Source organism: Embiotoca jacksoni, unplaced genomic scaffold, assembly GCF_022577435.1.
Source record: "Embiotoca jacksoni isolate LCO1_2020_lvr unplaced genomic scaffold, fEmbJac1.0.p SCAF_20, whole genome shotgun sequence".
NCBI classification, from domain to species: Eukaryota; Metazoa; Chordata; class Actinopteri; family Embiotocidae; genus Embiotoca; species Embiotoca jacksoni.
This window is the reverse complement of record NW_027185341.1, coordinates 9,088,504-9,101,751: the sequence shown is the minus strand read 5'-3', so window position 1 is coordinate 9,101,751 and position 13,248 is coordinate 9,088,504. Positions and strand designations below refer to the sequence as shown.

Here is a 13,248-nt window from a genome sequence, read left to right as displayed (position 1 = left end):
TCAAAGCCACTGGATGCATCGGCAGCGGCGGACGTTGCGCACCTCCGAGATCTGCACGGAAGCCACGGGGAGAGCGACGGCGGGTCCAACGGTCACGCCCCCGACGCCGTCGAAAGCGAGGCCGATTGGGCCGTACCAACAAATATTCGGAGACTTCTCTCGGAGAGCTCCTAATTTCTAGAAAGGAATCTTAGCTTAAGAGTGATTTTTTTTTTTTTTTTTTAAACTTCTCAGAGCAACTCAGAAACTTTTATCTTAGTGAGGAAGTGTGGTTGACCCTGTTCACATAGGTCGATCCTGTACATTACGTATGACGCAACCTTTTAAAGATGTGATTGGCCCAAAAAATTCACTTTTGTAATAATGGGCACAGAATGGACAGTGACATCCAGTGGAAATGAAATGAAATGAAATGCGTCCAAAAATAAGATTGAAAGCGTTGTAACTGTTTTTGTGATCCGTACTGATGGAGGTCAAGACAAACCCGAGTCATCACTGCTGCACTGTCTCCGTGCTGTGATCAATTTCATGGTGTTATTGCTGTATTGAGTGGGAAATGTAAGCGCACGTGAGCTCAACCATGAACATCACCCCTGATATCGTCTGTAGCGTTCCAATAATTCACTTTCATTCTGCATTTGAAGAATATTTCTTATTCCTTGTTGTACTTTTGCAATTTTGTCCTCGTAAAAGTCCTCAATGCTCTTAAAGGTTTTTCACCTGAAGAACTCTCTTAATGGTTGAGATGCTTTGAAAGTAATTTTTAATCTTTTGTAGGCTCTACTCTGAACTTGATGGGAAATTCTTCAGCAAACGCAATAATTCGTACAATTTGCTTCGATTTCCGTCACAAGGATACACGGAGGATTTATAAATAGGGCCACTCAGACCAAGAAGAGGAGCTCAGCTGCTTGCCCGTGTGCAGGTGAGCAGGCAGGCGACTGTTGTGTTGCGTATGAAGTGTTTCCATGTGCCGCTGCTACTGTCTGGTGGGAGAGGATGAAGGAGGACGGCTGTATTATTTGCCTGCCTCGTCATAAAACGTCAAAGGTTTTGTTAACAACACATTGAAGAAGACAAACAGGCTGAAGAACTCCTTTGTCCCAGCTGCCATTGGCTTTTGAAATAATTTTAATTAACTGTCTTTTTTATGCTTTATATATTGTCTTGTTCTTATATTTATTCTTCAGATTTCTTTATTGCATGTATATTTCTTTTATCCTTCTTTTACTGCTGACTGTGTGAATTGGTGTATTATAACTGCCGACTGCACAACAAATTTCCCCCTCAGGGAAAATAAAGTTATCCTTGATCCTTGAAGATATGTATGAATAGTTTATATGTTGGATTGGAACTTGTTGGTGTTCAATAAAAAAAATGCATTCCTGTAACTTCTTTGTGGTCTATTTTCAATGTAAACATTGATATTTTTAATAATGCACTATGTTAAAGGATTGCTTATACAATTTACAGAATCAGTTCTGTTTCATATCCAAGCAAAATTGGTATTGTAACCATAATATTCCTAACCAAATGGATAGTAAACCGAATTAAATCGGAATTGAATCAATTTGGAAAATCAGTGGTGATATCCAGTCTGAGATTAAACTACCCTGCAGTATATACACTGTAGAAAATAGGAATTTAGCAACACCTCAATCAATTACAATATTAAAGTGTTACTCCTAGAAAACCTTTAATGAGTCATAAGTTTAGAGAAGTTGTATTTTTCTGTACTTTAAGTACATTTTGTCACTAATAATGTTTCCACTGCAGTAACATTTTTGATGCTTGACATTTACTTGTAATGGAGAGGTTTTTTTTTTTTTTAACACTGTGGTGACTTGAGCAAAGGATCTGAATGCTTCTCCACTTTCGGGTACACGTGTGTGTGCATGTGTGGATTTTTTTGCTTTGACAAGGAACAGATTCTGGGGATGATGCAGGGGAATTTTTCTCTTCCCAGTCGTATACGTTTCCAGGATTGTTGCTGTCATCTCTCAGCGGGAATTCCTGGTAATCTCAACCTTTGACCTGCAAACTGATCAGGCAAATTTCGAGTCTTTCTCCTATTGCAGAATTTCCTATTTCCCAATCTTGACTACTCTGAAAGCGCCACAGCACTGAGGTTGTATCACGTCTGACAGTAATATGAATTAATAATGGTTCAATCATCAGTCTGACTGTTTTGTGTGTGGTACTCACCTACCAGCCAACCTGACTTTGTTTGGGAGTTTGTCTTCTGACAACAGCCAACGTGGGAGTTCAAGTATTTAAAGCATTAAATCGTCTGTTTCCACAGAAAGTTGACTCATCATGTTTTTCTGGGAATAGCCTCCTCTTTTCACATTCACAACAACATAGTTTACAGTCTTCAACTTCTGGAGAAATAATAGTCTTCACAGGAGGAATATGATATAGTCAAATAGGGATTTTCAGTGTATTCATTTCTCCCTCCACATTGTTACCCCTGCTGCAACTCTGTACATGCAGGTTGCTAAATCTTACCCTGGAAATAAATGCTCATATTGGACCGGTGAGTTATCTGAATGCACTATTTGCATTTTCTCATAAAGCCTGGCGGCCATGTTGAACTTTTAGTTCCTCATTAACATCACTTAATGGAAAACCGATTCCAATGAAAGGGACATTTTCTAGAGCAGAAAGGGAGAATTTAATTTATAAATTGAAGATTTACAGCATTAAATCCAAACACAATAACTTCTATACTTTTCACAAATACAAATAGGTACAACAAATCAAATGAAAAAAACATTTATAGAACGTCCTTTTCAGTTAAAGACTATCTCAATCCTTCTTAAATGGTTTTATAGGTGAAAGACGGTGAGTTTTTTGATGTTTGTAAGAACAGGTTTCAGGCTCAAAATGCAACATGTCCTCTGTGTCTCCATAGCTTTTATTTTGTCTGTTTAAATATCCTTCTCCCCATCCTTCAATGGATTTCTGTCCTGGCAGGATCATTGAACATCTGTGCAAAATGACGGCTCAAGAAAGAAGCCCTCATTCTTTGATTGCAAGTGACATCAAATACTAATGTTTACTTCTGATGTGTTCGATCCTCGCTGCTTTATGCTAATAAAACTTCAAAACGCCTGCATTGGAAATATCACAAGGTGACATGATGCTGCAGATTTGCATGATAATAGCAAGAATACACCACCAAACAGGGACTCTCACCTTTTTACTCTTACATGAATAAGTATGTGATGATGTATTCTTTTTTTTCGAATTAGGTCCCTTGTTTGAAAATAATTGATGAAATCTGGAACTATTAGGGAGAACAGCTTTTAACATGCCACTCTGGACATGTTAAATCCATCCAGTGTTATATTTAGATTACATTATGGCAGCGTTGTCTCTCTTATTAATGAAGCACAGGTGTAGAGTACACATAATAATGTATTTATTCTGTTTAATATTTCACATGTATGTGTTGTAATACCAGAAATCCGGATTTATATTACTCATGCATGAGCTATTCTGAGTTTATAGTCAGTGCTGGGAAACAGGAGGACAATGAAAATAACTGGATACCAACAAACAATAAACAAGAGAATGTGGAAACATATGGAGTTTCCAGATTTTTTTTCTCTCTGTCTTTCTCTCACTTCCAAAGTATGCTGAAACTATTTGGTGTTGCATGCCATTCAATATGTGACATGTTTTACCGAAAATGCCCTCTTATGAAACAGTTTTGTCAAAGTTGCAATAACACTGACTGATTCACATTGTGTTGGAATGATTATATTATTGCATGCAAGCTGCAGATGGTCTCTGTTTCATTTTAGCAGCGCTGGCAAACCGGCGCTGTGGAACGTTTGTCCGCCCGTCGCTCCACCACTTTAATGCTGTATCTCGGAAACTATTGGATAGGTTACGATGAAAGTTTGCAGATTAATTGTGTCCAGAGAATTAATTCCACTGATTTAATTATCCCCTTTGGCATCATTAAATTATTGATGTTAGCAGTTTACAATAAAAAAATTTGCCAAAAACTGAATGCGTTGCATTCAAATTTTCTTAAGATAATGTAGTTCCATTGAGGACCCAACATCGTGATTTTGGTTGTCCTCTGAAGTTTATTCTCGGGAACAATATGAGGTCAAAATGCTCAGTTATTTGGTGACATTTTTGGTTCTGAGTGAAACACATTAACAGGCTATTAGATGGATTATTGTGAAATGTGCTGCAAATGGTCTTGGTCCCTTGAGGATGAACCCTTAATGTGTTGGTGATCCCTGACTTATTTTCATACACCAACGCACTATCATAAGGTGTAATATTCAATTTGTTCAATACTTTGGTTGATGACCAAATTTGTTAGTTACCCATCACCCTCAGTTGTGCTTTGTATTTAGAGTCAGCAAATAATCACGCTAACGCTGCAAACTAAGATATATTACCCGATAAACATTAGCATGTTAGCATTTCCATTGTGGGCACATGAGCATGCTGACTTCAGGAGCTCTGTGTCTGAAGGCGTGTTGACGTCATGACTGCTCCGCGGGTGTGAGACAAAACTTCAAATGAGTTGAACTTTGACCTGAGCTGCGCTAACCTTTGTGGGCACAAGCAATTACTGTCAGTCACGGCTTGAATGGGCGCAAAAATTAATTAGCTTATTATCACCCGCATGTTGAGACCAGACAAAAAAAACAAAAAAAAAGACAATCTATTGCATCAAAGAAATATTAGCAAGGCAAATTCAGCCAACGCTACAAAAACACACTGAGGAATGGAGCAATAAACTGCGAAAACCATCGGCCTTGTAGCTACGGTGACATTGGTCGGTCGATTCTTTTGGTTCGACCCTGGTTGGAAGTCAGAAGTGTTTGTAGTCGTTCCGCTGTACACTCAAAGGGGCAGTGAAAAGCTGCTGTCAGAGAGGGGGGGGGGGGCAATAATTGGTTCAATATGGGGATAACGGCACATGTCACCAGGAACGCATTCACCGTGTTGCACACAGAAGAAAGCGACCTTTTGGAGTTTCAGGGTGAAATCGTCATCTCAGGCTTCTTTGATCTCCGCTGCAGAAGACCAGTAAACCAGCGCTATTTCTAAAGTATTAAAACAACGAGGTGAGCACAAGAATGGATGACCTTGTTCAAAGCCACAACTATTTGACAGTGGAGGCAAACATCTGTTCTCGTCACCTCACAATGATCACGTCAGATGGCGAGAAGAAAGGAAAGTCCTTGGAGAAAAATAAAACCTGAGAACAGAAGATTTTTCTTTTCTTTTTTTTTTTTAAAGTTTCTTTTTCTGACAAATAAGCGAAGTAGCCCTGAGCCTCGGGTTCTGCCGCTGAGGAGTTGACATCCATTTGATTCCACACGGCTCGTGCGCTCTGCAGCACGTGGACACGAATGCCGGCACGTCTGTCGAAACATCACAGTGAAATGCCGCCCGGTGAAATACCAAGCTGTCGAACGTCTCCTTGAATATAGCACTGCGTAAACAACGTGTTTCAAGTGATGTTTTTCACGGAGGGCGTCAGGTCGTGGGGTGCGGCGGTGGCCTCCGTCATGTGAAGTGGCAGTCCCCGGGGGGAGGAAGTTAAGACACAACCTAATCAGGAGTTTAGACTACAAAGGCAGTTTTCTCCAGTTAATTGGAAGCAGTTAAAAAGCCGGGGAGTCGGTGTGTCTTGGGAAATCTCGAAAGAAATGTGCGGTGTCGGATGAATGAGGTTGGTTATTAAGTGTCTTTGAAATTAGATGCATTCGCTGAATAAAGGTCGAGGTGATGAATTGAGAAATTAGCCAATTCTGATTGAGCCTTGCGGATGTTTTTTGCAGCAGCAGCAGAACACGCCGGAGGACTTTTCTGGGCGGGGTGGCGGTGAGGGGGGGTGGGGGGGGTGGCGGTCCCGGGGTATGCCAGCTATGCGTGTCGGAGCGGCAACAGGACGGAGGTCATGGCTCGTGCACGCCTCCCTCCCTCCCTCTTCTTCTTCCCCACCTTTCCCTCCCATCCTCTCCTCTTTTTTCCTATTCACCTTCTTCCTCTTTCTCCTCCTTTTGTGTCGCAAGAAAAACAAGGTGGAAGGGTCGGAGGAGGATGGACGGAGTCGAAGGAGGAAAAGAACAGCATCCCATGTCAAATGTCAAAAAACAAAAGCCCTGAAAAAACAGACAGCGGACTTCTCTTTCCTGTCGGCAGATTTGCTCAGTCTGGGCTGTGAAGGTGGGTGGCCCCCCGAGTGATGAGATAGTGTTATTATCTGTGTTTGTTTAGGGTTACTTCTATGACCCCCTCTCCCCACCCCACTCCCCCCCTCACACACACACACACACACACACACACACACACACACTGAACTGTGAAGGAGCACAGGAGGCAGAAAAGAAGGGGAGCCCAGGCGTGGAGTGTGGTGAGACAAAATGGATGGTAGCAGAGACAGGGGGGGGTTGAGGTAAACAGAAATGGAGGGAGAGAGAGAAGAAAGACTGGAGGGAGAAAAAAGTTATGGAAACAAAAGTATTGTAGCAGATGGGGCCGGGTTTTACCTTGGAAACACCATTACAGCCGAGGAGCTGGGGGAGCAATCAGGAGGGGCGTGAGCCAAGCTGGAGTTTATCACAATCTTTGGAGACTGATGAACAGGGAGGAAGCGTGTGTGTGTGTGTGTGTGTGTGTGTGTGTGTGTGTGTGTGTGTGTGTGTGTGTGTGTGTGTGTGTGTGTGTGTGTGTGTGTGGTGAGGCGCTGTCCCACGCACACAGCAGCCGACACACTCCTCGCACACTGAGGGGGGAAAAGGAGATATAAAAGGGCTCCCAGGGAGAAGGAGCGATCAGGCAAGCGTCCGAGCCTGCTGCTGCCTTGCTCTTTTCCCCGGTGCTGTACATCACTGTTTTACTCGTGTGTGTGTGTGTGTGTGTGTGTGTGTGTGAGAGTGAGAGAAAGAGAGAGAAAGGGCCACATGGGTATCAGAGAGAAGCGTGCTGCCTCCACCACAAAGGAGTAAACTTTTACCGTTTTTTTTATTATTATTATTTTGCCCGAAGGTAAAAAGAAGTTACGATTGACTGGATGGGGAAAGTTGACGACGTTGCTGAAGCCTGATTGTTCTTAAACCTGAGATTTTCTGTTTTTTTCAGAAGAGCTGTTTACTCGTCTCTCTCTAAGTACTTTTTACCTCCGCGACGGGGCGTCAAGAGGTGACTTTCACACTGCTTGCAGAGGAATTTTCACAGAGGAAGAGCCCGCTGAGCTGCCGCAGTCCTGAGCGTCATTTTATATTTTTTATCCTCTTTTTTGATCATTCATTCGGCAGAATGGGTTCCCCATTTTTATTAGAGACCGACCTCAATCAGACTTACATCGACGACCATTTTTACTTTGAGGACAATATGGATGGTTTTGGCATCACCATGGCCGTCCTCTACCTGGTGGTGTGCATCGTGGGGCTCGCCGGGAACTCCCTCGTCATTGTCGCCATTTTAAAGTTGGACAAAATGTCATCTTCCACGACGGTGTACATTTTCAACCTGGCGCTGGCCGATGGACTCTTCATGTTCGGTCTCCCCTTCATAGCGAGCCAGAACTTCCTGAACCAGTGGATATTCGGCGACGTGGCGTGCAAAGCGGTCATGGTGCTGGACGGCATCAACCAGTTCACCAGCGTCTTCTGTCTGACGGTGATGAGCATCGACCGCTACATGGCGCTCGCTGAGCCGCTTCGCTTTGCCCGCTGGAGAACGCCGCGCTGCGCCAAGATCGTCTCAGCGTTCCTGTGGCTCTTCTCCCTGCTCACCATCCTCCCCATGGCGCTTCACTTCACGGCCGATCGAGGCCTGTGCATACCGGACCTCGTTTCCGACGCCTGGTGGCTCGGCATCCTCTCTTACACCTTCGTCATGGGCTTCGCGTTGCCGTTCACGGTCATGATGGCCTCCTACGCGGCGCTGCTGCTCACCCTGCGCTCCCAGCGAATCCGAGCGTCGACGCCGAACCACGAGAGCCACCGGCTGGAGCGACAGGTCACCAAGATGGTGGTCGGGGTGGTGGTTGTGTTCGGCATGTGCTGGCTGCCGTTCTACACCTTCAACTTCTGCTCACTGTACCAAAGTGGCCTGGTCCTGACCTTCGCCAGAGCCTTTGAGTTCGTGGTCCTGCTGTCGTACTCGTGGAGCTGCACCAACCCCATCCTCTACGCCTGCCTCTCTGACACCTTCCGGAGGCACTTCCGCACTCTACTCTGCCCTGTCGCCAAGACATCTCCCAGCATTCAGTGCAACACTGAACGGTATGACCTTAATGACGCTGGTGTGCCGGATGTCACCGTCCTGGCATAAAGACAAGAAAAACTGACTTACCATTTTTTTAAATTTCCTGTAATAATGCACTGCATGATACTTTTAAAACGTATTTAACCTTATTTACTCGTTTGATGGTTCCTAGATATTTGATCAATTCTTTTGTAGCCTCCTCTTAACTTGGAATGCATTGAAGGTGCATTTTTTTCTTCAAGAATAAAGCTGTACATATTTTCCTTGAGACTGTTTTTACCTTCGTGATTGAATTTGCTGTCTTTGTGACTGTCAACAAAGGTGGGTCAAAATGTTCTGAGACTGCTCCTGTTGTGCATAAACAAGGCGCAACACGTGAATGTGCGCGGAGCATGGGCAAACTGTGACCTTCATGAGTGAGTATTTCCAAAGACCATCACTTGATCAACACCAGCACCTGTGTTACAGCAATCTTTGTGACCATTGGTACATGCACATTTGCTATTTCAACCAATTTGAGCAGAAAGCTTTGGGGGACGAATTTACGGTGCTCAAAGTTCGGGGAAAACTCACCTGACATACTTCCTTCTGCCTCAGACAGGGAAGTTTTGCCCTTCATGAAATGTAAATTCCACTTAAAAGCACTTTGACGGGCTCATTGTTTCATTGCCGGAGAAGAATTACTCGGGGCTCTATTGTTGATTTCCAAGGTTTGGCACAAAATGTTATGTGCACTCTCTGCTCAAATCCATGGTGAAATTGCAAATGGGCACAAACCACTGCTCACGAAAACACAGGAGGTGATGTAACTTGGAATACTTACTCTCAAAGGTTACTACCCGTTCCCCCATGCAAAATCACTGTGCTGCTTTTCATTTGCACACAACAGGAGCCATCTCCGAACTGTTTCATTCACCTTCACACTGAGTGGTGCCTTCATAAGCTTTGGATTCTGCTCATCACTGTATCGAGTGCAGGTGTTTGATCAAGTGTCTTCGGAGACTGGGGTTAGAACAACCTTCACACACTTCACTATTTGAGTACTGACAGTGAATCGTTCTGCCCAGCTCCGCAGTTTACCAAGTCCTCCCGATGGAAATGAAAGACTTGACTTCATGTTCTCCTATGTCTTCTTTCGAAATGTTCCTTTCGAGGCCAAAAAGCAGGGAAAATGTATTTGAATAGTGCAGCCTGATAAAGTGACGGTCTACCTTCTGCTCTCTGTGACTCAGACCTGTTGTATAATTTGTCCTCTTGGAACCCGCGACCTCTGAGGCGATGTGCTCCGCAGCGTCGCCTCTCAGTGCTTTTCAGCACAGCTAATGAAATGCAGCACAAGAGGGATGGAGTGTGGACAGGTGGAGTGTAAACAGAGGGGTCACATGCCTTTGGTTGTACAAACACACACACACACACATACACGCTTAGCAAATAACATCGCCACAACACCCACAGCTGGATTATGTCCGAGTGGCTGTTAGTGTGGGAGGGCGCCACATGAGTGTGTGTGTGTGTGTGTGTGTGTGTGTGTGTGTGTGTGTGTGTGTGTGTGTGTGTGTGTGTGTGTGTGCGCGCGCGCTTGGGTGGTCGTGAGCGTGCTCTTGCATTTGTGTGCAGGTCTTTTCACATGGGAATGTAGTGTGTGTCAGGTTTACAGTGACATTGTGTTTGATGGTGAATTACAACAAGGTCAAAAAGTACAAGCATCTGTTCACTTCATAAATTGTACATTGTTTCTGTGTCGTATTTGAAAAATACCCGCATTTGTTGTGTGTTACAGTTAATATCACTCTGTAAATATTTGCTTCACACCACCTCTGGATGAAAACCTTGCGTATTTGGACTTTATCCGGTGTGATTGAGAGGATTGTGTGAAGTTGCAGAGCAGATAATCCATCAAAATATCAAGATTATAGAATCAAAGAGATTTTTCTTGCAACAACAGATCCATTTTTTGTCTGTCTTTATGGGTTTTATTGGTATAAATCCGTCTCTCCCCAGAGAACAATGTGTCTGAGATGATTGGGTTTCAATACACTGAACTCTGGCTCTGTATTTTTATGTGATGTTGAGGTACTTGTATTTTACAACATTTATTTGACAGTTTATGTTTCTAGTTACTTTTCAAATTAAAGTTGCATTAAAACATATAATGAAAAGATAAAATGTAGTGTACATGACACATTGTCATGGATTAATGTATCCAACACTGGTTCTTCAACCAGCTGTGATGCACTGCGTCATTAACATTGTTCCATATCGCTCTGAAAAGGGACTTTCTGTTAAAGGAAGACTTTTATTTTGACATTTTGCATTTCTTTTCTACCTGAAGGAAAACCTTTTATTATAGCAGAGTATTTTCATATCGATACTTTTACTTAACTGAGTTTTGTTCCTCCACCAGAGAGTAAAGAGACATAGAAGAATCAGACCACAGCATTTTGTCAATAAACAAACAATAACTTTTTTTTTTATACAGATGTATAGAATGATGCTTGTTAATGATCAGTCTTGTAAATATGTTTGAAAGCGAAAATGATGTCTGTGACAATCTCTGTGCTGAGATATGAGCACCTGACTTTAAAACTGGTTGTCAATGTGATGCATTTATGCAGCATCTAAACACACAAAAAATATTTTGTTATTGAGGTTGTGAATGTTGCTCGGTCTAGGATTTCAATAATATATGCTATTATTATTATTGCTACTCTTATTGATTATAACTATGGCTACACCACAATGTAAGTGCATTTCTATATATTTTATAAATAAATATTGTATGTCACATTTTATGCTTTTGCTGTTTCCTTAAATATTGTAATGCAAAGAAATGAATCACAGTCATATTTGTATCATCTGTTCCATTATAATAGTCTGTATGAATGTGAAGAAAATATTTGGATCCATCTATTTATCATATAGTGCATAGGACTCAGAAGCACATTTGGAAATTACCAGTGAAGGTAACCATTGTTGTAGTTGGCTGAAGTTAGTAAAATGCTGCTTACTCCTCAATGCATCAGTATTGACAATCAGTTAATGTAATATATGATGATGAATCAGTTCAGTATGTTTTGATGATAATACTTTTGTTTTTTACTCCTGGTTTTGAATGTTGGAGCATTTAAGTAAAAAAAACTTCCCTCCTTCATTGCTGTTTTTAAGGTATCCAGCCACCTCATAGATGTTCAATTTAAAAAGCAGCCGACACTGAAAATAACTCGACAACTTTCAGGTTTCCAAAACACCATGTTCTTCATAGGGTGAAGGAAACTGTCTTTACTTGCTCATCCCCTGAGGCTGCTCTGTGAACCGGAAAGACTGTAAATGTTAAGCCTGCGAGCTGAGACCAACTGCCAGCGTGGTTTTAAGGCCACTAGTAATCCCCTAGCAAAGTTTTAAAGATGCTCAAGTGCCAACGGCAAAGAGAAATTTGACAGACAGCAGTCAAATCAAGTCAAAGTTCAAAGTCAGCCTAAAGGTATACAAGACTTTCTAAAAGATTTTATTGTATGGCTAATTCATAAATAATTTAATCATTAATTAGGTTGTTTGCAGCGTTGCACAGTTTATGACTTTTAATGTACTAACATGAGTTTCCGACATCTATCACACATCTAAATGTTTGGTAGAAATAAATAACATTTGTCTGTTTTCATTGATAAATATATATGAATACAGTTCAAATTAACCACAATTACCTGCTCTGTCTTTCTTGTATGTTTTCCAACCTGCATTAATGCCTTGGCGTGTGTGTGCACTTCACCGTGACATAATACTGATGGCTGAACAGCTGAACTATGGCCACCTCGAGCTGCTGTTCTATAAATGACCACTAGAGGCTCACTGCTTGATCTTTTAAATTAGTGAGATATTATGTTTTGTCTTATTGTCCCAAATAGAAAAAAATAGAAACAGATTTAATTATAAGCCTCAACCAAACAGTTGAGATTGCTCATTTACAGCCCATTAAATGTGTACTTTCAACAATTTGCACAGACTAGTCTCCATTTAAGAAAATAAAATGTTTTTATATACACCGTTCTTTTATGGACACACACAAAAAAGATACTACATAGAAATGAACATGGGACACATTTTTTAGGGATTATTAAACAAAGAAAGATATAATAGTCATGAAAATAGTAAAAAGTTATTGTACACAGTGCAATCTTTGCAAAGTTCAAACCTGCTTATATCTGTATGTGATTGTGATTCTACAAATATTTGCTGGCATGCATGCAGAAAAAAAGAAAAGAAAGATAAAAGAGGGTAATTTATCTACACTGACACAAAGTGAATACAGACACAAAAATATACAGAGAATTTCTCCAAATTTTACTGAATCAAATGGACATCTCACGAATGTCCCAAAAAAATCAACTTGATATATTAATTTCAACAAATACACAAAAGAATATAATCAGATTTATTGCAATGCTGCGAGGTTTTAATCAAAAAACATTGTATGCGATGGCAATATTAAACTTAGATTAAAGGATCTATTTTAATGGGCATCTGAATTTTTCTGGCATGCTTTTCAAAACATTGTTTCAAAAGTCGTCAGACTGTTTTAAGGTTTATCGTTTACATAATTTTAGTGGCCGGTTTTGCAGTAAATCACCAAAAATAATCACCATGATACGGATGTTTTCTGCCAAAAAAAAAAATACCTGGAAATGGCTCCTTCTGGAAACAACAGTGCACCATGGTCTGTTTTTTGGACACATTATATAATTCAGCTGTGCTAGAGAGGGCTCTGTCAGGTTGACCTATTATTGTTTTCAACGAGCTGTCAAAGCTCGAAATGTGCTTTGCAACAAACTGGAGAAAACCACCAAACTGCTGGAAATGTGGGGAGAAAAAGTAAAACTGGAGTTTGGGATGGATATTGGTGAAATGCGAGTCCCACCTTTGCTGTAAAACTAATTGTGACATTCAATTGTGTTATTCAGCGTAAACTAGTGATGTTACGAGGTGTGCCGACGCTTCGAA

The 13,248-nt window shown here is 41.6% G+C and overlaps 1 protein-coding gene across 1 annotated transcript; it reads left to right on the top strand.

Annotated features, from left to right (window-relative positions):
• Window positions 1-7,299: 7,299 nt before the first annotated feature.
• LOC138201856 (somatostatin receptor type 2) lies at window positions 7,300-8,473 on the top strand. The gene has a single exon (XM_069155363.1). The coding sequence runs from the start codon at window positions 7,300-7,302 to the stop codon at window positions 8,317-8,319; it is 1,020 nt and encodes a 339-aa protein (XP_069011464.1). The 3' UTR covers window positions 8,320-8,473.
• The last annotated feature ends 4,775 nt before the right edge of the window (window positions 8,474-13,248 follow it).

Bases quoted from the DNA above. Each gene is read 5' to 3' on its own strand.
- LOC138201856 (XM_069155363.1), top strand. From the start codon at position 7,300: ATGGGTTCCCCATTTTTATTAGAGACCGACCTCAATCAGACTTACATC.